The sequence below is a fragment of the Marmota monax genome, unplaced genomic scaffold (genome assembly GCF_021218885.2).
Source record: "Marmota monax isolate L192 unplaced genomic scaffold, Marmota_monax_Labrador192_F-V1.1 WCK01_AAM20220418_F8-fsc00047, whole genome shotgun sequence".
Lineage (NCBI taxonomy): Eukaryota > Metazoa > Chordata > Mammalia > Rodentia > Sciuridae > Marmota > Marmota monax.
Genome location: NW_026692072.1, coordinates 12,785,513 through 12,810,826, shown reverse-complemented (window position 1 = coordinate 12,810,826; position 25,314 = coordinate 12,785,513). Strand labels below are relative to the sequence as shown.

General features: G+C 41.1%; 1 protein-coding gene across 10 annotated transcripts in view; it reads left to right on the top strand.

Moving 5' to 3' along the window:
• The first annotated feature begins 6,612 nt into the window (after positions 1 to 6,612).
• Positions 6,613 to 25,314, top strand: part of Agbl2 (AGBL carboxypeptidase 2) — a 54,365-nt gene continuing 35,663 nt past the window's right edge. For 5 of the 10 annotated variants that reach the window (XR_006854747.2, XM_046458191.2, XM_046458170.2 and 2 more), the window contains exons 1-8: positions 6,614 to 6,997; positions 7,160 to 7,294; positions 7,557 to 7,620; positions 8,631 to 8,765; positions 11,259 to 11,444; positions 14,394 to 14,501; positions 20,849 to 21,002; positions 23,592 to 24,374. Coding sequence is in view for 9 of the 10 variants with exons in the window: in XM_046458191.2 (XP_046314147.1) it covers positions 7,259 to 7,294; positions 7,557 to 7,620; positions 8,631 to 8,765; positions 11,259 to 11,444; positions 14,394 to 14,501; positions 20,849 to 21,002; positions 23,592 to 24,374 (1,466 nt within the window). In the remaining variant the exon portion in view is untranslated. Of the gene's footprint in view, positions 6,998 to 7,159; positions 7,295 to 7,556; positions 7,621 to 8,630; positions 8,766 to 11,258; positions 11,445 to 14,393; positions 14,502 to 20,848; positions 21,003 to 23,591; positions 24,375 to 25,314 lie in introns of all 10 variants that reach the window. The other 5 variants (XM_046458144.2, XM_046458148.2, XM_046458139.2 and 2 more) reach the window with 5 other exon arrangements.

Below are 25,314 nucleotides of genomic sequence, written 5' to 3'. Positions count from 1 at the left end.
TAAATTACTATAAATTCTGAACCTGCTTGGAATGCCTGCCCTTGCCTTGAACTCACCCATGCCTGGCTCTCTGACCAGATAACAGCCTTCTCTGAAACTTTAGTGACGCCTCACAAATCTCTCTCTGACCAGATAACAGCCTTCTCTGAAACTTTAGTGACGCCTCACAAATCTTGGCCTTCCCTGGCCAGATAACAACCCTTTTTGAGGCTCTAATGACCTTCATAAATTCTGATGTTGGGGCCAACAAAAATGTAAACTACCATTAGTGTTATGCTCCTCAGAGTATTGTTATCTGTAACCCCACTTTGTGTAACTTTCTGGGCTATAAAGCTAGGCTACAGGAAAGCTGTGGCTGCTGTCTTGTTCCCGAGGTTTTGGGAGGGAGAGGCAGCCCGGCCGGTCGAAATAATAAGCTTGCTTTAATTTGATTTTAATTGGAGTCAGTGGTCTTCTCTTGAGTCCTGGTCTAACAGAAGCAAATTAGACTTCGCTATCAGCAGGAATATCTATGAATCTATGGAAAAGAACAAAAAAAAAAAATCTATGGAAAAGAAGGCATTCGCCAAATCAGCTACAAAAGTCATTAGTCAATCCATCAAGTCAGCTGTGGGAGACCAACCTTGCACGTGACTAAGTCACTCCCTGACTGGGTGACTGAGGCAGTCAGGCAGCAGCCATGCCGCTAGACTGCCCCGCCCTTTGGGTTCAAGGGACATGGGCATGTGCCTTCCTATAGCCCCATGGGTGGAGCTATGCTCACCTGTTCCTTTGTAATATTACGTCTTGCCCTGTTTGGGATAGAATGTTCCATGGAAGTGCCTTTTGTGTGTGTCCCCTTATTTTACTGTGCCCTTGGGTGTGGCCTTCCTAGATGTCAGTCAACCTGCTGACAGCAGACATCATGAAGCTAGACTCAACCCCCTGAAACCTGACCCCTTGCCTCATTTGAATGGCTTCTCCTCAATAAAAGGGGTCGTCAGCATTTGCGGGCTCTCTTGCTCTCTCTCTTTCTGCGGACCCTTAAGGTCAGAGGAGCCATCACAGCAACCCCAAGAAAAAGGTATTTCTGTCTCTTGTGTGGTTATTTCACGCAGCCCAGTTCCCCGGGAGTGACCTCTGAGTGTTTTAGTCTCGAACAAAACCTGGCAATTGGCGTCCCTGGGTGGGCAAAAAAGTCTGAGTGCTTAAGCCACCGGGACAGAAGCCACAGTCAGCCACCAAAGGGACAGCAGCGTGTATTGGAGGACATAATATTGAGTCTACAGTCATTCTCTAGGATCCATCTTTTTTCTTCACTGGTCATACCAGGGAGTTGAAGGGACGACAGGCAGGTCACATTATGCCCAGCATATGTGATTCTCTCTTCATGTCCTTCAGGCAGTTTATGTTGCTTGGAATTGGTAAGGCTTGTGGCGGCAGCAGCACCATTGGGGGCTGCTTCACATGTCCCCTCACCATTGTCTTTATGGCACAGATACATAGGTGAAACTCTCTTGCTGTTGTCTGGAGGATGTCCACACATAAAATGTGCTCATGATTGGAGATACATAGACTGGATGTTCATGTGGGGGCAAGCAGCCAATGGCTTGCTCTTTTATACTATGGCCTCTGCATCCATTCTATATATGTAATCAGCCCCTGGAACTTACCCAGGTTACCGCACAACAGAGTATATTTGGCCCGGGTATCTACCAGAACTAATAATACTTGTACATTAGTGGGGGACCAGTGGATAACCAGTTCCATGTGGGGCCAATGGGTATGTTACCCCCCTCCCTATTTAAACTTGAAGAAGGTATAGTCCCCTTCCTCCAAAAAACCTTGGGAGACTAGATAATCCTCTAGATGTAGGGGACATGCCTCTGTAGGTGCATTTTTTTTTGTACTGGGGATTGAACTCAGGGGCATTTGACCCCTAAGCCACATCCCCAGCCCTATTTTGTATTTTATTTAGAGACAGGGTCTCACTGAGTTGCTTAGTGCCTCACCATTGCTGAGGCTGGCTTTGAACTCACGATTTTTTTGTCTCAGCTTTCCAAGCCGCTGGGATTATAAGCATTTGCCACTGCATTCAGCTCCAGGTCCACCTTTGGATTTTGCTTCTTTACATGGAGGAACTGCTGGTCCCTATTCAACTATTTTCATAATTGTAGCAAATATGTGTTTGGCTTGCCATCTATTTTGTCTCTATTGACTTCCTGCTTCCAAAAGTTCTATCCACATTTGGGTTCTTGTTCCTTTTTTAAAAAAAATTTACTTTTTAGTTGTTGATAGACATTTTTTTCTTTCTTAATATATATATATATATATATATATATATATATATATATATATATATATATATTTTTTTTTTTTTAGTTTTAGGTGGACACAACATCTTTATTTTGTTTTTATGTGGTGCTGAGAATCGAACCCAGTGCCTCACGCATGCTAGGTAAGCGCGCTACCACTTGAGCCACATTCCCAGTCCAGACATTTATTTTTTAAATTTATATGTGGTGTTGAGAATCGAACCAGTGCTTCACACATGCCAGGCAAGTGTGCTACCTACTGCTGAGTCACAGCCCCAGCTCAACATTTTTTTTTTTTTTTTTTTTTAATATTTATTTATTTTTTTAATTCTCGGTGGACACAACATCTTTGTTTGTATGTGGTGCTGAGGATCGAACCCGGGCCGCACGCATGACAGGCGAGCGCGCTACCGCTTGAGCCACATCCCCAGCCCAACATTTTTTTTTTTTAAATGGGCTCTTGTTACCTTAATGGGTCTTTTTCTCATCAGAAGAGGTACTGAAGGGGTAGTCTTAGCAGTGGTTTGGACCCCCTTTTGTTGGCTTCAATCCTTCACTTTCCCCAGGATGACCACAATAATGGTTTCCTCATTAATAGGTGACCCACATAAGGAATTAAGATGGACATAAGGTCCCAAAAGATGACAATGGGGCATTCTGTGATATCAGGTCCTCATGCCAGCTATAAACTGTTCATCATTTGGCCCATGAGTATTCAAGTTAAACATGGCCCATCTCATCCCCAACACTCGCAGTGCCTGGACCAGGTATGCACATGATTACCATTTACTTATGGTCTCTGGGACATCCCCCACATTTGACCAAACAGTGAAGATAGCAGTCATTACCCAATCAAATAAAGAGTGGTATCCTTGTTCACCCCTGTGGCATTGACTTATGTAATCTCTGCTGCAAGGAGGGGTGAGTAATTATGGATGGTAATTTCTCCATTTCCAAGGCACTAAACATAATACTATCCCCTCCTAAATCCCAGAGGCATTAATAACCAAGTGGCCAAGGGTTTTCCTGGCGTCTGTCTAAATTGCTTTCCCAAGTCTGCCAACTCTGCTTGAATAAATGGTTGGTACATGGTAAACTTGGTTACCTGGGCCAGCTCTTCTGGCTGTTAACCCGAAGCCACCTGCTGTTATTGTTTTGTTTTCTGCATTACCAATGGTTGGATCCCCCTCTTCTTACTCCTTTAGCTCCACCAACACTATGGGGAAGGCTGAGGGTTATTTTTCCAAGGTACAGAGGTTCTCTTCTATTGATTGCATTATAGATTCCATGGTTTCTTTTTTATCCTGTAAGTCTTGCATCTTCTTGGTAACCTCCCATAGACTGTAAGGAACAACCATCCAATGGGCCCAGCAGTCAAACACACTACATTTTCCCATGCTCTCTCCCACCTGGTGTAAGACCTTTTTCAACCCTACGGGGGTACCATCAACCTCTGCCCATTCCTGTGGAGGGGCCCAGGTAGCCAGGATGTTGTAGGCTACTCAGAGACCAGGTCTATCAGCAGGAAACAGCACTTGTGTCAGCACTGGCTCAGCAGATCCTTATTCAAAGGCTGAACCTTTAGTGCAGGAGGGCATAGTCTTAGTCTTGTTAGTTTTCCTTTACATACTAGTTCTTTGTCTCCCATATAAGGTAATATACATTCCTACTTGGGCATTCTATTTCTATACTACAGAGTAGCAACAATGTTATAACTGAGTCCAGGAAGGCTCACATTGAATCTGATAGTTCTGACACAGGAAATCAGGGAGCTGAAACTCCAGACATCAGTTCTTGTGTTCTGATGAAAAGAAAATTTCAAGTCAGACACCAAAAGTCATGCAAGAGAACTTTATTATAGGTGAAAGTAAAGTAAAAGCAAAGTGAGACTTAAGCAGAAGGCACCGGCAAGAGAGAGAATGGGCCCTCTCCAGAGAATGACAAAGGAGACAATGCCATCTCCATTTATCACTGGTTCATGTTTACCAGAACTGGGAACCACCTTGTGTATTCTTTGTCAATCGGGTGTTCAACTCCTCTATCATGTTGGACAGTGGAGTTTGGGGGCCTTAGTTGGTCCTCTCTGGAACTGTCATGGTGGCCATGCTAGTTAGGGGGGCCATGTTACTGTGGGTGCTGGGGTCAATAGCTGGTCAGACATTACCTTCATGAGCCTGCACTGAAGGAATCTTCCTTCCCAGACAATTTGAGACACTTATAGCTATAATTCCTAGTTTTACATCAACATCAATCGACCCTGACAAGAGTTAGTCCCATCAGCCGGGAGTGGTGGCACAGGAGTTCAATCCTGGCACCAAAACAAAACAAAACACCCCAAGAGTTACTCCCATCAATTCTTTTCTCTTGACATGATTTCCAACTAGCTCCCTTGCTTCTGTTTATTTTATACAAATTAACTACCACCCTTTGCTTTCCTGCACCCACTGTCTGACAGGGTCACAGCATGGGGGATGCTGCAGCAGGGCCGCACCATCTGGAAACCTGAACCATGGGGAATGTTAAGTGTTTTGTTTATGAGACTCATGATATGGATAATAGGGCATATGTCAATCAATAATAAAAGTATATACTGCCTGAGATTGCAGGAAAATTCCCAGAATGAGACTAGGATACAATTAAGACATGCCTCAGGTGTGTTTCAATATCTCTCAGGATACAAACAATAGTGTTATTCCTCAAGAAATTCACAGGGAACTGATTGCAAATCGAGGTTCCTGAGAAAAGCTTAACAACTTACACTAATCTCCCTGTTCTAAAGCCACAACCTGTGCAACACACATTTTCCCCCCCAACAGACCCTCCTTTGCCTTACCCAGGAATTCATGATGCGAATGGGAAACACATAGTTAAAATTAATGGCAAATAGGTTGAGGTGCAGAGCCTGCCCTTTAGTTAAAGATTACAAAGACAGAAGAATTGGTGTGCTTTGACAAAGGATCAAAGTAACTCTTTAAGAAAGCAGTTAAATAGATGATATGAAAAAAGGAAATTACCTTGGAAAGTAAAAATAGAATAATGTAAAATTAAGAGATATATTTTAGCGGCACTTCAGAGTAGTAGGCTTTTAAGTAATAGACTTTCACTATTTTAAGTGTGTTTTACTGGGACTTTAGATTAGAAGAAAGCTTACCAATAATCATAGATATGCTTTAAAGTTAAAGGTTAATGAAAAAAATTATAGGTATGCTTTAAAGTTAAAAGTTAATAATAGATCAGGAGACATGTAGTCTAGTTGCATAGCCTAGCACCTAGTGGTTGAGGTGAAAATGTAAAAGCTTAATTATGATTGGCAAAGGTTATAGAAAAATATTTTAAACAATGTACTCAATATCTTAGGTAATCAATATGTGTCATAAAAGATTGTAACTCTTGAAAATTATGTAAATCAAAGAAGTTTCGGGCTTTGAGGCTATCCATTAACTACCTGAAAAAATACCTGCAAAAGATATAAAAATAAAGGCCCCTCTAAGGGCAGCAGATCCTTCTGGAGGCTGCTCCTAACTTGCAACCTATTGTCCTATCTCTTCTTTGGCCGATGCCACTCATTCTTCAGAACCCCTGGATCCCTGATGGGGCTGGACCCCGGCACTTTGTAAGTTGTTTAAAGACCCTAAAGTGATTTAAAGAACACTTGCGACCTTGCCTGCATTCCACCGCTCACTGCTAGTTACTACCTAACAGCCCCATGTTATCTTTTTCTTTGAGAAAATCTTTACCACAAGGAGCTTCGGCCACAGAATACCACATGCTCGTGGCTGGCCACCCTTCTACACCTTCCTCCATAGGTGGAGCGGGTTCCATACCCGGCTGCTGCTAGTCCTGCCAACTAGGCTCAACTGTAGTGCAACCGCTCAACCCCAGGCAGGCTGACTGAAGATGTGCGTATGCCGAAGTCCAAAGGCCGAGCCACAGGGAGACCTGACATGCCTTTATTCGATGGGTGGGCAATCCACTGAGAGGAAAGCCCTGTTCAGTTTACAGACAGAATTACAACAAAGCCGGCGGCGGGTCAAACAAGCCACCCTGCGCTTGTATAAGAATGCGCATGCGCCGTTTTCCTGCCTTACAGGAGGCATCTCAACCATTTCTTCCTAGTTATCCGGGTGAGCGAGGCTGATCGACTCCATTTTCCTTACAAGGTGTAAAGTAGGAGAGAGGAAGAATGAATGTCTCTGGTGTCTGCCTTGCCAGCGGCCCACCTTCTCGGGTTTCCCGCGGGCGCTTTCGGGCGGGGCCTAGCTTCCGGAAATGCCGGCACTCAGTCCTTCCGGTTGCCGCTGGCGGTTGCTAAGCTACGCGCGCCCGCGCAGAAAGCGGTGGCAGGTGAACCCGGTTGCTGGGACTGCCGAGCTTCTTGCCTTGCGAGCGGTGGGCTTCCGCCTCACCCAGGCTCCTGCCGAGAACTTTGTCCTGCTTCCCTCCTCGACCCTTCAGGAGGCCCCTGATCAGGTGGCTCTGAACCCCTGCTCCGTTCTCAGGACCCACTCTCGACCCCTGACCTTACTTTTTCAACCGCTCCGAGACTCCTGCACCGCGTCCCCTGTCCCCGTTTCTTTCAGTTGCCTGGGGAGTTCTGGTGGAGGATCTCCCCTATCAGGGAGACTGAAGCATGGGGCCCGCCGGGGTCCCCGTGCCTCCGGAAGAGGAGGCGGGAAGATATGCTGTCGCCCCTGACTGCTCAGGTGCGCCGCCCGGCCTCGGGTGGGAACGTCGCCTGGTTCTTGTTTGAGAGGCTGGGTTGGTTGGGGTTCCTGAAGTCGGTCCCAGTGGGAGCCGGAGAGGGGGAGGAGCGTGTGACCCGGCAGTAAGCACAGTGCTTTGACTTTTCCTGTTCTGGTTTTTAGCTTCTCCTGTGTAATCAGCTGCCCTTTTGGAAATTAGGCAGGGGTTGCGACTGCATGCGATGCCACTGACTGGCTTTCAGCATACCATGCAGAAGTAAGATGTTCCCGGCATTGGAAACCGAGCGAAAGCAAGAGGTCGGTACACGCCCCCTCCAACCCATCCCCGCAAAACTCCACAGAAATCCAACCCTAGATCAGAAGGTATATTCTGGTGATACCTTTGTCCAGCTGAAGATCTTGGTCCTCAAGGTAGAATAAGTAGCATGGATTTCACTTGGTTTGTTTACAAAGGCCCTCAAGTACACTGTCCTATGCAACAAGGCTTGTGAGCTTTCCGTGAGGAATTCAGTGTCATTTGAAAGGGCTTTCCTGACTTAGATGGCTTTTCCTTTCACAGACTCTTCCTGATCCCTATGAGGACTTTATGTACCGTCACCTCCAATACTATGGCTACTTTAAAGGTAATACGTTCCCATCCAACATCACCTTTCCTGGGTTCAGGAGGTGAATTGTTTCATTAATTGGAAGAGTTGTGCTTGGATAGACTAGTACGTCGTTTTTCCAGTCCACTAGTGAAAAGTCCTCCCCCAATGATCTTCTATGATACCTCTATCAAGTGAGAGACTTGCTTTATACAAAGGTCTATTTTAAGCTTTCTCTTTTATTGGTGTGTTTGTCTATCCTTGCCACCAATTCCACCATCTCTTAATTACTATGTGAAGTTAAAATACTCCTGATATCTGGAAAGGCATGTTCTCCCACCTTGCCCCTTGTACTTACTTATTCTTCAGAAGTGTCTTGACAACCACAATTCTTCTTCTTCTTTCTTCCTCCTATCTTCTCCTCCTCCTCCTCCTTTTTTTTTTTTTTTTAACTGAGGATTGAACCCAGGGACACTTAACCACTGAGCCACATCCCCAACTCTTTTTAATTTTGAGACAGGCTCTCACTAAGTTGTCCTTGAACTTGCAATCCTCCTGCCTCGGCCTTTCAAGTTGCTGGGATTACAGGTGTGCCCTACCATGCCTGGCTTGACTGTTTCATTTTCTAAGTGATTATTCATTTGTCAAACTGAATTTCTGGTTTACCAGATTCAGAACATAATGCCCTCAGGGCAAGTGTCTTCTGGCTTCAGTGCTTTGCTTCCATCATGTTAACCTGCCTTCACTTGGATTTGGCTCTCTTGGCAACTTTTGCAGCCACTGTTCTTTCTCCCTCCCAAGTCCTTTCTCATTCCACTATACCATAATGCTTCTCTAGTCTCCTCACTCTCTCATTTCCTCTGTGGTAAATAGAGATAATCTTGCTTAATTCACATAAATTGGAATGTGAAAGCTCTTTTAAAAATGGAATAAATAAAGGCCCAAGGTAATAGGCAGCAATAATAGTAGTGGTGGTTTAGGTATTGACCTTGATGTTAGAGGTGATGAGCCAGCCTGCTAACAACTTTAATTAAACCATTTATTCTTAGCCCAGAAAGGCAGTTTACCAAACTCAGCTACACATCAGCATGTTCAGAAGAATAATCCTCACTACCTACTGAATGTCTCTTTTGGAGAAAGAAATGATTTGATACCAGATACTCTGCAAAAGGAGAAACTTCTGTGTGAGTAGTAATCAGTGTGGGTGATCCCCAGAATGTTTCTGCCTTGACAACTCCTCCAGAAATTCAGGAAAATGTGGCCTTATGTGGGGAGAGGCCAAGGAAGGGGCTTTGGCTCCTATTTCTGACCTCACTCAAAAATGTTCTCTAGATCTACTTTGGTTTACAGATTTAAATTAAAAAGCTGTATGTTGGGGCTGAGGTTGTGGCTCAGTGGTAGCTGTGAAAGGCCTTGTGTTTGATCCTCAGCACCACATAAAAATAAATAAATAAAATAAAGGTATTGTGTCCAACTACAACTAAAAAATAAATATTTTTTAAAAAATAAAATGCTGTATGTTCTAAATTTTCTTAAAATGTCAAAAATATATTAAGATTCTTTTATCAAGAGAATATATTAATTTTTGCACACAGTTTTGGTGAGTGTGCTTATAAGGCTCTGTGCATAAGAGTAGAGGAAACCAATTCCAGCTAGCTTAAGTAAAAGCAATTTTTTAGGGGGTATTTTCATCTTAAATCTAAGGTCCAAAATGCAGTTGAATTTTTCTCTCAATATATATCCAGCCAGGGCTGGGGTTGTAGCTCAGTGGTAGAGCACTTGCCTAGCACATGTAAGGCACTGGGTTGATCCTCAGCACCACATAAAAATGAATTAATAAAACAAAGGTATTGTGTCCAACTACAACTTGTCTTCTTCATAAGCTGCCTTGTTTTTCTTTCTTTCTTTTTTTTAAATATATTTTTTTTTAGTTGTCAACAGGCCTTTATTTTATTTATTTATATGTGGTGCCAAGAATCGAACCCAGTGCCTCACATATGCTACACAAGTACTCTGCCACTGAGCCACAATCCTAGCCCTTCATAAGCTCCCTTTCAACCGTACATATCAGTCCATGCTGCCATCATTTTTCACTATTGAAACAGCCTACAAATTGCCTCCTGGCTCCTCCTCATTCCATGCTGCACCCTCCCAATCCATCCATCCATCCATTTTTTTTTTGTGATGCTAGGGATTGAACTCAGGGTTTTGTGCACGTGAAGTAAGCACTCTACTAACTGAGCTATTTCCCCAGCCCTTCAGCAAGTTCTGAGAGTACTGTTTTGCTGGGATGAATGTAAAGTCTTGCCCATTAGGTAAAAAAAAGGATCTCTTTGTGACTTTGATTTGTATTTCTTTCTTCTTCTTCTTTTTTTTTTTTTTTTTGTGTGGTGCTGAGGATTGAACCCAGGGCGTTGTGCATGCAAGGCAAGCTTTCTACCAACTGAGCTATGTCCCCAGCCCACTTTGATTTACATTTCTATAATTATGAGTGAAATCCAGCAGCTATTACCACTTTTTCATTGCCTTTTCTCCCCCATTAAATTATGATACAGTTAAGAAATGTAGCTGGCCAGGGTGGCGCATGCCTGTAATCCCAGTGGCTTGGGAAGCAGGGACAGGAGAATCATGAGTTCAGAGCCAACCTTAGCAACTCAAAGTGAGGCCCTAAGCAACTTAGTGAGACCCTGTCTAAAAAAAATATAAAGGACGACTGGGGATGTGGCTCAGTGGTTAAGTGTCCTTGGGATCAATCCCCAATACCAAAAAAAAAAAAGATAAAAAGAAAGAAACGTGGAAGCCCAACATTTGGGTGAGAAGGAATGAGGTGAGGGACAGTGGGCAAAAAAGAGAAGGACAAAGACCTTAGGACAAGTTGTGCCTTCTTTCTCTTTCTATGGCCTGTTTATCTTCAGCTTGCATATTCAGATAGAGGCTGTAAGCAGAGGTGTTTCATGTCCTTCCAGACCAGGAATTTCAGACTCTTTGGTGGGAATGTGTCTTCACCTCCTGCTCTCCCTGCCTAAGCCAGGCCTGGAATTCACATCTGATGTGAACTGAGAGGCCTTCAGACTGCAGTTTCTGCTTTCCTCTTCTTTTCTTTCTTTGTCTCTTTTCCTCCCCGGCCTTCCTGAAAGCTTTTTTACTCTCATTCTTCTCACCACCTCTCCCTACAAGCTCTTCTCTCTTCTGCTCCTTTCCATCCTCTTTATTTTCTAAGCCACTTTGAACTTTCAGATGAATACATCATGGGCCTGAAACTTAATTTATAGGTTGTTTCACTGTAATTAATAAAGTTTTATGCTAGTTGGTGAATTGAAAATTCTGTCATTCCAAACAAAATAAAATAATATGACATATTAAATATCCTTTTATTTGTGTAACTTACTGTTGAAATGTCTTGGACTTAATAATTAAAATTTTTTCTAACTTACTCTGAAGCTTTATATTAAAACATTTAAAGGATTATGCAGAATTTTAATATAACATTTTATAATTTCAAATCTATCATCCTGGATTAAGTCTCCTTCTTAAAGGATAAATATTATCATTAGCACTAGACATATATGCTAATATTTTAATATAGTGCTTAGAATTACTTAGCTGGTATAGATGAGCAATAAGGTTTCCAAAGAGAAAAAGAAAGTTGTTCATGCATTTCCTCTTCCCTTTGACAGATTCACTTATGTTGAGTTCACCACTTCTTAGGAGCAGACAGCTTCTTTTTGATGAGTTGGACCAAGTAAACCCACGTCTTCGAGAACCTCGAGAACTCTTTGCCTTTTTCTCTAGCAAAGGGACACTTCAGGCTCCAAGATGGCCAATAGAATGTGAGGTCATCAAAGAAAGCATTCATCATATTGGTAATATGATTTATGTGTGGTGGTCTTGCTGTTTTGCCTGACTTTATTTCAAGGCCTTAGAATTTAAAGTCCTATACGCTGAAGTATGAGACAGGACAGAGTCAACATCTATAACTTACCCTGAAATGGTTAAGCTCTGGGAAACTGATATATTTCACCATTAAAAACTTACATCAAGGGCTGGAGATGTAGCTCGTTTGGTAGAGTGCTTGCCCCTCTGGGTTTGATCCTCAGTACCACATAAAAATAAATGAAGATTTAAGAAAAAAAAAGTTACATCAAATTGTAAACTAGAGTGGAATAGATATAATTGATGAAAGATATATACTCCAGAATAGTTTTTACTGTTTTTAAATATATTTTGAGTTTATTTGAGTTTTGGGGGGGAATGATAGGGTCTTTTTATGATATTAGTAACCATAAAGATGATGTAAGCACAATCTTTTCTTTTTTTATATTTTTTTAGTTGTCAATGGACTTTTTTTTTATACCTTTGTTTTATTTGTTTATTTTTAATGTAGTGCTGAGGATCGAACTCAGGGCCTCGTACATGCTAGGCGAGCACTCTACCACTGAGCCACAAGCCCAACCCCATCAATGGACTTTTATTTGTGCATGGTGCTGAGAATCGAACCTAATGCATGCCACATGCTAGGCAAGCGCTCTACCACTGAGCTACAACCCCATACCAAGCACAGTCTTTTCTTGTGTGTGTGATACTGGGGATTGAACTCAGGGTCTCATGCATGCTAGTTAAATGTTCTACTACTGAACTCTACCCCCAACCCACAATCTTTTGCCTCTATTTTATGAAGCATTTACAGAAGTGGCTTGCGTGAAAAAGGAGACTTCTAACTACTAGAATATTTAATCTACCAAACAATAAATCTGTGCTTTAAACTTCTGGATAAATAATTGGTTGTTTCATATTTTCTCACTGTCTCCTTATAATATTCATTCGATTAATGCATGTTAGCATTCACCATATGCTAACCTAAGTGCTTGGTGCTAGAACTACAATGATGAGCAAGTGGAGGTACCGAGAGCTTATAGACTAGTGGGGACATTGAGCATTTACTAGGTAATTGTATGGAGTTATGTCCCTCTAGGGACAACTACCAGCCTGGAGATCACTTCAGGTTTCCAAAAGGAGTGCACATGAAAGCTGAAATCTGAAAGATGATTTAGAAGTGACCCTTTTAACTGGAGAGAGTTAGATAAAAGTAGTACATGTGGAAGAAACACAAAGAACATGGCATGTTTTAGGAACCATGGGCACTGAGCATGAGAGACAAGAGATGAGAAGCTGAAAATACTTGCAGGGACCCACTCAGTATTCTCAACTAGGGATAGCACTGCTCTTGGGGTGTTTGGGAATGGAAGAGGGCATTTTGATTTGGTACAACGACTAAGAGAGCTAAAATCATCATGTACTCTGTAGTTTTTATATACAAGTCCAATTTGATCTGGCCAGACAATAGGATTTTGCTATTCCATATATAAAAAGCAAAAATGAATGGGTACTAAACAAAGATAGAATTCCTAAAATTTTTTTTCCCCCAGTGCTGGATATTGAACCCAGAACTTAATGTATGGTAAGCACATGTTCTACGACTAAGCCACATCCCCAGCCTTCATATGGGAATTTGGAACTTGACTCTAAGAAGTACAGAAAAAAAAAAACTGGGAAACTAGAATTTAATAATCACATTATTGCAGTGCTAACAATTCATATCTATTTATTTATTTATTTTGGTACCAAGGATTGAACCCAGGTGCGCTTAACCATTTAGCAACAACCCCAGACCTTTTTATATTTTTATGTAGAGACAGGGTCTCTCTGAGTTGCTTAGAGCCTCACTAAGATGCTGAGGCTGGCTTTGAACTTGTAATCCTCTTGTCTCAGCCTCCTAAGATGCTGGGATTACAGGTGAAGCAATTCTTAAAAAAAAAAATCCTAGCAGCCAGGTTTGGTGGCACATGACTACAATCCCAGCAACGCAGGAGGCCAAGGCAGGAGGATCACAAGTTCAAGGCCAGCATCAGTGATCCTACTGAGGCAAGACTCCATCTCAAAATAAAAAGGACTAGGGATATGGCTCAGTGGTAAAGTGCTCTTAGGTTCAATCCCCAGTATCCACCCACCTCAATTTTTTTCCAAAGGAAATTTATTACCAAGTATCTTATAGTTAAACTGAATTGCCAAAGCCTCAAAGAAATTATCATCTGCTGGGTGCAGTGGTATATGCCTGCAATCCCAGTGACTAGAGACTGAACAAGAGAATTGCAAGTTCATGGCCAGTGTGGGCAATTTAGCAAGACCCCTTCTCAAAATTTAAATTTTTCAAAAGGCTTGGGGATGAAGCTCAGTGATAAAACACCCCTTAGTCCAATCCTGAATGTACCTAACACACATACACACACACACACACACACAAAAGAAAAAAAAAAGAAGAAAGAAATTAGCATCATCTTTTACTGAGTTCTTTTTCTTTTCTTTTCTTTTTTTTTAATGTTTCTAGCTTTCATCCCATGTGAGAAATCTTTCTAATTCAGTGCTAATGTAAATGCTTTGTTTCTTCTGAAACAAATAATAGAGTTGTTCCTTTATAGTAATAAAAAGGATATAGCTGGCCCCATTTTCCTGATTTCAAGGAAGTACAGAGCTATTTTGAAGAGTTGTTGTAGCAACTGTATTGACCTTTCAGGCTTAAGTATTCCATTTAAAATTTATTATTTCATTGTATATGCTTTTTTGTGAAAAGTTTCCTCATATATTTTTATGGAAAGAAGCAAGACATAATTAATTTACAGATAAGCTGGAAATTTGGGATAAGAATTTGGTTTGATTTGATCAAACTAGTCATTTGAATAATTGATATTTTTTATTAGTTCTGATAATACCTTGTATATTTCTTATTTTGTGCTTTTTAAAATGCCTTATTTCAGAGTGGGTTCCACCTCAGCCAGAATATTTCTATCAACCTACAGGAAATGAAAAGGTACCAGAAATTGTAGGAGAGGAAAAAGGCACAGTTGTCTACCATTTAAATCCAGGTATTGAAAAGTGAATGATTAATCATGACAAAGTTATAGTAATAAACTTATTTCCCATAATTGAAGTGATTTTAAAATCCTAGTTTACTAATGGATAAACTGCCTTTACCAGACCAATGTAAGTGGGAGCCCCAATAGTCATGACTCAGTTTTAAAATTTCAATAGTTTTTTTGAAATGATGGCACATTGTACATTTTCTTAGTAGCTTGAAGTCCATTTTATAGTTTCTCTCTTATTCCCCCTGGAAATCAGACACTGAATTACATTATGGGGAGCTTGCCCTTCTTTTCTCTACTTCCTGAGTATACTTTAGTGAGTATTTTGTTGCTTTGTGTATGTGACAGTCACTTAGGATGTGGTTGCCTACATAAGTTGTAGGCTTCTAAGGACAGAATCCATGTCCTTCATAAAAATATGAAGAATATCTGCTGGGCGCAATGATGCAGGTCTGTAATCCCAGCAGCTGGGGAGTCTGAGGCAAGAAGATAGCGAGTTCAAAGCCAGCCTCTGCAACTTAGCAAGGTCCTAAGGCAACTCAGGAAGACCTTATCTTAAAATAAAAAAGAAAAAGCTGAGAACTGGCCACAGTGGCTCACGCTTGTAATTCCAGCAGCTCTGGAGGCAGAGGCAGGAGGATCACCAGTTAAAAGCCAGCCTCAGCAATTTAAGGCCTAAGTAACTTAGTGAGACCCTGTCTTTAAATAAAATATATAAAAGGGCTGGGGATGTGGCTCAGTGGTTAAGCGTCCCTGGGTTTAATCCCCAGTACCAAAAAATAAAGAATGGCTGGGATGTAACTCAGTGGTATGGTGCTCCTGGATTCAATCCCCAGCACTGAAAGGGAAAAAAAAAGAAAAAAAGGAGAAGATGGAAAAGGAAAGCAGAAGATTATAACCAACAACAACAAAATACCTTTTCTTTTCAAGAACACCTGTTAGATTTCCCAGGATAGACATAATCTAAGCTACAAAGCAGGTCTTAATACATTTTAAAAGAGTAAAATAATACAATATCCTATATTTTCTGACTACAACAAAATTAAGTTAGAAATAAACAACATAATAAAATCTGGGAAACCCACAAATATTTGGAAATTGAACTACGTTTTTTGGGGGGGGCATGCTGGGGATTGAATTTAGGGGCACTTAACCACTGAGCCACATCCCCAGACTTATTTTGTATTTTATTTAGAGACAGTGTCTCACTGAGTTGCTTAGCACCTTGCTTTTGCTGAAGCTGGCTTTGAACTCACTATCCTCCTGTCTCAGCCTCCCGAGCCACTGGGATTAACAGGCATGTGCCACAGCGCCCAGCTCGAAATACATATTTCTAAATAATCTATGTGATAAAGGAATCACAAGATTCAGGTGCACTGTTGTAAACATGTGATCCCAGCAACTTGGGAGACTGAGGCCAGAAGATCACAAGTTCGAAGCCAGCCTCCGCAACTTAGTGAGACTCTAGGGATGTATCTCAGTGGTAAAGCACGCCAGTTTGTTTACCCATCTACTGTCCCCATCCCCGGTTGGTGGAGACCATGAGGACAGAAGTCCTCGTTCGTGGTTTGGCATGCTCATGGTGGTACTGGGGAGAGCAACATGGGCCTCATCCTCAAAACTCTGTGGTTGTGATTTCTTTTGTCTGTCTTAAACTCTGTGAGGACCCAGAGCAAAGACTGGCTTTTATTTCTCTCCTTTGGTTGGAACAGTTTTACCAAGTGGCATCTGACAAAACATTTAAAGACATACAACTGCCTATTGCCTCTTGGGGCAAGGGATGGCAGATGGGGCAAGCAACAAACAGGCCCAAAAGCCTGGGGAGGAAGAGATGAGGAGGAAGATTTTTGGGAGAGATGAAGTTCTGGAAGTGTTACCACATAAGTCAAAGAATGTGATGTGCATAGGCTCAACCCATTCGGAAAAGACCTGAGAAGATCCTTGGACTTGCACCTCTGGTTGGGCTTTGGGCTTTGTGTGGGAAGGAGGTAAAGCCTGAGGTTACAGGCTGGGTTAGTATTGAGGAGTGTACTGCCTCAGAGCCAATCTGGAAAGACTAGGAAAGATTTATGATTTTAATTTTTTTAAACTTGTTTGTTTGTTTACAGTACTATGGATTGAATCCAGGGGCACCCTACCCCACCTCCCATACCCTTCTTTTTTTTTTTTTTTTTTTGAGACAGGGTCTTGTTAAGTTTCTGAGGCTGACCTCAAACTTAAGATCCTACTGTTTCAGCCTCCTGAACTGCTGGGATTACAGGCATGTCCCACCACACACCTAGTTTTTCTGTGTTTTGTTTTTTAACTCTAGGTATTTAAGGATATCTCTGTCAGATCATGGCTGACCACTGATTGAATGAATCAAAGATTTAGTGATGAGCTGCGGTTGTGGCTCAGTGGTAGAGCACTCGCCTCTCACGTGTGAGACCCTGGGTTCGGATCCTCAACACCACATAAAAAATGAATAAAATAAGGATATTGTGCCTATGTATAACTAAAAAAAATTAAAAAAAAAAAAGATTTAGTGACTACACATAGCAAGGAGTAACATCATTCTCAATGGTGAAAGACTAGAAGCGTTCCCTCTAGGATCAGGAAAAAGATGAAAATATGCCCAGTTTACTACTTCTATTCAAAATTGTATTGGAAGTTCTAGAAACAATTAGATCAGCGGGAAAAAAAACACCTAAAAAATGGAAAGGCATTCCATGTTCACAGATTGGAAGATTTAAATTTGTTAAAATGGCAGTATTACTCAAACATCTACAAATAAAAATCCTTATCAGAATTTCAATAACTTTAAAGAAAAATTTCCAATGGCCTCTTATGCAAAAATGGAAAAGGTGACCCTCAAATTCATATGGAATTGCAGGAGTCTGTATTAAAAAAGAAATGATAAGTTGGAGGACTCACACTTCCTAATTTTGTAATATGCTACAAAACTGTATAGTAAAGGCACAGGATTAGCATATAGATCAATGAACTTGAATTGAGAGCCCAGAAATAAATCTATACATAAATAGTCAGTTGCTTTTCAATAAGGGAAAGAATAATCTCTTTAATTGTTGATTCTGAAACAATTGGATATGCACATGCAAAAGGATGAAGTTGGATCTCTCCTTCATACATGTAAAAAAATTAAAATGAATCTTATGACTTAAGAGGAAGTGCTAAAATTATAAATATTTTAAGAAAACAGTGTAAGGCTGAGAATGTAGCTTGGTAGTAGAGCAGTTGACTAGCACGCAGGAAGCCCTTGGGTTCAATTCCCAGTACTGCAAAAAGCAGATGTAAACTTCACCTTGGATTTGGCAACACATTCTAAATGTAACACCAAAGACATTCAGAGGGTTGGGGATGTAGCTCAGAGTGGTAAGAGTATTGACTAGCAGGGCAAGGCCCAGGGTTTGATCCCAAACACTGAAAAAAAGGGGCATGATTCATAAAAGGAAAATTGATAAATTGAACTTTATCTAAATTAAGAACTTTTTACTATTTATTTATTTTTTAATATTTGTTTTTTAGTTTTAGGTGGACACAATATCTTTATTTATTTTTATGTGGTGCTGAGGATTGAACCCAGTGCCTCATGCATGCTAGATGAGCATTCTACCACTGAACCAAGACCCCAGCCCCAACTTTTCACTATTTAAAAGATATTACTAGGGCTGGGGTCGTGGCTCAAAGGTAGAGTGCTCACCTAACATGTGTGAGGCCCTGGGTTCAATCTTCAGTATCACATAAAAATAAATAAATAAAATAAAGGTATTATATCCAACTACAACTAAAAAATAAATATTAAAAAAAAAGATATTATTAAGCCCCCACTGGCTGCTCTGAAAAGCCATCTTGCATTGTTCCTGGGTCCAGCTCCCCACTCGCCACAACCACCTTCCCGGCCTGCGGACTCCGCAGCTTTATCGCCAGAGTCCCTGAACTAGTTTCCTTTTTAACCCACTGCATCGGATCACCAGCATGCCCCACCATGTCAGACGGCTGTGGACACCAAGGACTTAAAGGAGAAGGAAGTTGTGGAGGAGGCAGAGAATGGAAGAGACGCCCCTGCTAATGGGGATGCTAATAAGGAAAAGGAGGAGCAGGAGGCTGACAATGAGGTAGATGAGGAAGAGGAAGACGGTGGGGAGGAAGAGGAGGAAGGTGATGGTGAGGAAGAGGATGGAGATGAAGATGAGGAGGCTGAGGCAGCTACGGGCAAAAGGGCAGCTGAAGATGACGAGGATGATGATGTTGATACCAAGAAGCAGAAGACCGAGGAGGATGACTAGACACCAAAAAAGGAAAAGTCAAACTAAAAATAAAAGGCCACCGTGACCTATTCACCCTCCACTTCCCATCTCAGAATCTAAACGTGGTCACCTTGGAGAGGCCCACCCGCCCGCCCACCACGGGCAGTGCCACCCGCAGTGACACGCGCTCTTCACCACCCAACCAAAACCACAACGTGAGTTTGCAACAGGGGAGGAAAAAAAGAACCAAAACTTCCAAGGCCTTACTTTTTTTCTTAAAAGTACTTTTAAAAAGGAAAATTTGTATTTTTAATTTACATTTTATATTTTTGTACATATTGTTAGGGGTCAGCCATTTTTAATGATCTCGGATGACCAAACCAGCCTTTGGAGCGTTCTCTGTCCTACTTCTGACTTTACCTGTGGTGTGACCATGTTCATTATAATCTCAAAGGAGAAAAAAAAACCTTGCAAAAACAACAACAAAAAATTCTTATTCCGAGCATTCCAATAACTTTGTGTATTTACTTTAGCTGTACTATAAGTAGTTGGTTTGTATGAGATGGTTAAAAAGGCCAAAGATAAAAAGGTTTCTTTTCTTTTTTTCTTTTTTTTGTCTATGAAGTTGCTGTTTATTTACTTATTTTTGGCCTGTGAAACAATGTTGTCCAACAATAAACCAGAATTTTATTTTGCTGAGTTGTTCTAACAAACAAAAAAAGATATCATTAAAAATGAAAGGCAGGGGCTAGGATTGTGGCTCAGCAGTAGAGCACTCGCCTCCCACCGGCGGGACCTGGGTTCCATCCTCAGCACCACATAAAAATAAAGGCATTGTATTGTGTCCATCTACATCTAAAAAATAAATTTAAAAAAAATGATAGGCAGGATGGACTAGGTTGTGGCTCAGTAGTAGAGCACTCACCTAGCATGTGTGAGGCCCTGGGTTTGATCTTCAGCACCATAAATAAATAAAATAAAGGAATTGTGCCCACCTACAACTTAAAAAAAATGATAGGACAAAAATAGTTGCAAATCAACTTCTTTTGTTTCTTTTAGGGCACCAGGAATTGAACTCAGTGACAGTCTACCACTTAGCTATATTCCCCAGCCCTTTTAATTTTTTATTTTGAGACAGAGCCTTGCTAAATTGCCCAGGCTGACTTCCAGCTTACAATCTTCCTACTCAATCTCCTGAGTAGTACCTGGAATTACAAGAGTATGACACCATGCTTGACATTAATTGTACCTTTTTTTTTTTTTAAGCAAGCAAGCCACAGAGACTCAATTCTCCAAAGAGAAAGGGCCCCAGAACTGGGAATCTGCAGGGGAGTTTTGGCCTGTTCTATTTATGGTCTCTGGAATTTCTTCCTTTCCTTATCTCCTCTCCTTTCCATGGTCTCCTCACTATTATTGATTGGTGCCCTCTCTGTCCATATGTCTGTTTTAGTTTTTCTTTTGGATTCCCACTTAGGAGCATAGGTACAGAAGTATCTGTCTGATTGGGTCCCCTCTTGTGTCCACGTCCCACTTCAGAGCATAAATATGGAAATGTCTGTCTGATTGGGCCCCAGCTTATGTCCATGAGTATTTTCATTAAGCAGAAAGTTGATCTCATCAGAAGACCCTCTTCATGCTCCTTTGTTCTGGCCATGCCCCCATCCTCCTCACTTGCCATCTTGCCCTGGCTGCCTAAGTCCTTCTATATCTCTCTCAATCCCCCATCTCAGAGGATACCCAGCTACTGTTGGGAGTTGGGGCAAAAACCACCCTAGCCATTTAAGGCTGACAAGAGGTATCATTGAAATAACTGGAATATTCTTCTGAGGAAGGTTTAGGACAAGTGGGAAGCAGCAGGCTGATCAAGGGGTCTATCCTAGTCTAGAGGGATGTCCACTGGGGACTCCATTTGTAGCACCATCTGAAGTTTAATTGTCTCTTTGAGTCAATGGTTTCTATCCAGGATGAGTCCCCAGTTGAAAATTTAAATATTATTGCTGTTAACCTAGGGTAGTGCTGACCAGGTAGAGGGGTTCAGTAAATATGTGCTGAATGAATGGATTCTGAGTGGAACCTGACTTAAAGATGTCTCTTTATCTACAGTGCCCACTGAAGGTTCCTATTTCACCAGTTCAAGAGTGGGAGGCAAACGAGGAGTTATCAAGGAACTTGCTGTCACATTGGAAGGACCAGAAGATGATACTCTACTCTTTGAGTCAAGATTTGAGAGTGGGAATCTGCAAAAAGCTGTCCAAGTGTGAGTAACCAGGAATTTCCCAATAGAATGATGATTGAGAGCCTTAGAGGTATCTTCAGGAATGATTTCTGGAGTGAGGAATGTTTGCTAAAAGGGGTGATGAGAAATGGTTACAAGGGTGGAGAATTCTCGCTGGGACCTGCACAGGCGATGGAATGGAGGTTCCTCTTGGTGGAATGGGCTAGCTTTGAAATAAAAGCTAAGAAAGACAAAACAGCAAAAAAAGTACAGAACACGAAAATAATTTTAAAAAGCAGGCGTGGGTCAGACTAACTGATCTTTTCCACATTGAAAAGAGCAATGGAGCCTGTGCTTGCTTTATTTATATGGGGGAACATCAGAGGTTTTCCATGGAATGTTTATTGCCAAATAAGATAGGAGGTGGGCTGTCCAGTTTCCAACGGGTTACTCCCAATGCCAGAGTTATGAGAGAGGTCTTCCTAGTAGAGCAGAAATAGAGGTCACATGCATTGGGCAATCCATTAAATGGGAGGAGCCACAAACTAGTTTGCACTGCCAAACCTAAATCCCCCTGCCTCAATACCCAGTGAAGACCCTCAAGTAATTCATGGGTGGCTCCCTGTAGAGAATATAATAATTATGACTCCTGTTTTCCCCCCAAAATAAAGCATTTATCTAAATTGTTTCTTCTAAATCTGGTATGGTAGTGTACACTTGTAATCCCAGCTACTTAGGAAGCTGAGAAAGGAGGATTACAAGTTCAAAGCCAACCTCAACAATTTAGCAAGACCCTGTCTCAAAAAATAAAAGGACTGGAGATGTAGCTCAATAATAAAGCACCCTTGGGCAAAATTCCCAGTACCCCCCACCAAAAGTCCTATAATCAGACCTCCCGGATACAGTAACTAGTTTTGTGTATATACCTTAATATTTGTGTGTGTATAATATACACAAAGTGTATATTTTTAAAATTAAAAATTGGATAATGGTGTAATGTTTTACAAATTGCTTTTTTTCCCATTTGATAAATTTTAGGTATTTTTCTAGGGGAGTATCACAGATATGCCTCCTTGGTTTTGTTTTTGTTCTATTTTTTTTTTTTTTTTTAAGTGCTAAGGATGGAACCCAAGGCCTCACGTACTAGGCAAGTGCTCTATCACTGAGCTACAACTGCAGTCCTGCCTCCTTATTTTTAATAGTGCCAGCTGGGAGCTGTGACATGCACCTATATTCCCAGCTACTCAGGGGGCTGAAGCAGGAAGATCACTTGAGCCCAAGAGTTCAGAACTAGCCTGGACAACTAGTGAGAACTCATCCCAATATATAACTAGTGAACATTATCCTATTGTATGGATATTCCATACCTTGCTCTAAACTGGTATGAATTATGTTTATAGTTTTGCTTAATCACTTAGCAGAATTAACACATTTATGCATTATCTTTTTAATTATGGTGGTTTAGGGGATGAATTCTAGAAATAAAATTGTGAGGTCAAAGGGTTTGAACACTAGTTTTTGCCAAATTGCCCTCCAATATGATTCTGTTTCTCATCTTCAATATATAAGAGTGCTTCTTTTCCAAAGCTGGGATGATGAGCAGATAAAGGGGGAAATTGCATCTTTTTTTTAACTTTGAACAAGTTTTGGGGGGCTGGGGTTATGGCTCGGTGGTAGAGCGCTCGCCTTGCATGTACAAGGCCCTGGGTTCGAACCTCAACACCACATAAAAATAAATAAATAAATAAAATAAAGTTATATAAAAAAAATGTGTACTAGGCATTAAGGGCCTCCCATGTGCTAAAAATACACCATACCACTGAACTAACCTCCAAAACACATCTTATTTTGATTTGCATTTCTTTTATTATCAATGTGTGTGAATATCTTTTTATTTTTTAATTTTATTTGCCATTTTTATTTCCTCTTTTTCAAGTTAGTCTTGCATCTTTTATACAAGGTGAATGCATTCCATGGGTGCCCCCTCATCTTGAAATAATTGATGGCTAGTGATAAAAATAACACCGAGGCTTATGGGTCTTCTCCAAAGTGTGAGCTCTAGGATAAACAGCTAGTAACCAAAAGCGGGCTCTGACTCCCCTACCTTTCAGTATGTTTCAGAGAAATGTACTGCAGTAGTTAGAAACTGCTAGTAGACACTCTAGAAAGCTATCAAGAAGCCAAAAGAGGGGCTGGGGATGTGGCTCAAGCCAAAAGAGGGGCTGGGGATGTGGCTCAAGCGGTAGCACGCTTGCCTGGCATGCCTGCGGCCCGGGTTTGATCCTCATCACCACATGCAGACAGGGATGTTGTGTCCACCGAAAACTAAAATATAAATAAAATTAATATTGAAATTCTTTCTCTCTCTAAAAAAAAAAAAAAAAGAAGAAGAAAAAAGCCAAAAGAATTTTAAAAAATCCTGAGTAACAGTGAGTTTGAAATTCTTCCTTCTTCACACCAAACTTTCCTTCCCCAAGTTTCTGCTTGTCTAATTATGTGGGTTGGGGTTAGGCAAATTAGAAAATAAACATGATATAGAAGGTTTTTCTGTTGTAATATGATGTTTTCTCAAATTTATTTTTGAAGGGAGTGTGAGATTATAGAGATAATCTTCTGTTCTCTCCATTACAGAGACACCTACGAGTATGAACTCACCTTGCGAACTGACCTCTACACCAATAAACACACACAGTGGTTTTATTTTCGAGTTCAAAACACCAGAAAAGATGTCACCTATCGCTTCACCATTGTCAACTTGCTGAAGCCTAAGAGCCTGTATACTGTAGGCATGAAACCACTCATGTACTCCCAATTGGATGCCAACATCTACAACATTGGTTGGAGGAGAGAAGGAAATGAAATCAAGTACTACAAGAATAACACAGACAATGGGCAGCAGTCTTTCTACTGTCTTACGTGGACCATTCAGTTTCCACATGACCAGGACACTTGCTTCTTTGCACACTTTTACCCATATACATACACTGATTTGCAGTGCTACCTCTTGTCAGTGGCAAAGAACCCCATCCAGTCTCAGTTCTGCAAGCTCCGAACTTTATGCAGGAGCTTAGCAGGAAATACTGTCTACTTGCTCACCATCACCAACCCATCCCCGACCCCTCATGAAGCTGCTGCAAAGAAAGCTGTGGTCTTGAGTGCCAGAGTGCACCCTGGGGAAAGTAATGCCTCCTGGATTATGAAAGGCTTTTTGGATTTCATCCTTAGCAACTCCCCAGATGCCCAGCTCCTTAGAGATATTTTTGTCTTCAAGGTAGTTCCCATGTTAAATCCAGATGGCGTGATTGTGGGGAATTATAGGTGTTCATTGGCTGGAAGGGACTTGAACAGGCATTATAAAACCATCCTGAAGGAGTCTTTTCCTTGCATCTGGCACACGAGGAACATGATCAAAAGGTGAGACCTTTTATCCGTTGGTCTTTCTGTGAGTGCTGAGCCTTTTGTCATATACTCTGTCTTATGGGGAATGAGGTCTCTTTTAAAAAAAAAAATATTTAGGGTCTGGGGTTGTGGCTCAGTGGTAGAGTACTCGCTTAGCATGTGTGAGGCCCTGGGTTCAATCCTCAACACCATATAAAAATAAATAAATAAAATAAAGGTATTCTGTCAAACTACAACTAAAAAATAAATTAGAAAAATAAATAAGTGAAATAAAGGTATTGTGTCCTACTACAACTAAAAAATATTTTTAAAAATTTATTTTTTAGTTTTAGGTGGATACAATATCTTTATTTTACATTTATGTGGTTCTGAGGATTGAACCCAGTGCCTCATGCATGCTAGGTGAGCACTCTACCAGTGAGCCACAACCCCAACTCCTCTCTTTTGTTGTTCTGTCATTAGATATGGCTTTGGATGGTTTTTACCAGTCCCTTTGACGTCACATGGCTTTGTCAGATCTTTGGATGTAAACTAAATATGCAACACTTTGGCTAGAGTCTTTTCATTTAGAAGTCAAACAACTGAGTGGAAAAGATCAGAGGTCAGGGAAGTTGTGGGTCTTCATGATGAAACTTGTATATTAGGGGCTGGGGTTGGGGCTCAGCAGTAGAGTGCTCACCTAGCACATGTGAGGCCCTGGGTTCGATCCTTAGCACCACATAAAAATAAATTAATAAAAAATAGGTATTGTGCCCAACTACAACAAAAATAAAATATTAAAAAAGAAACTTGTATAGTAACAATAGTGGCTAATAATTAGTGCTTATGTATGAAGTGACAGTATGTTAGTGCTTTACTTATATGATCCGTTTAATCTCCACATTAATGAGATCCTTTAGGATTAATATCCTGTCTTGTATATAATGAGGAAACTGAGGACCAGAAATGTTAAATG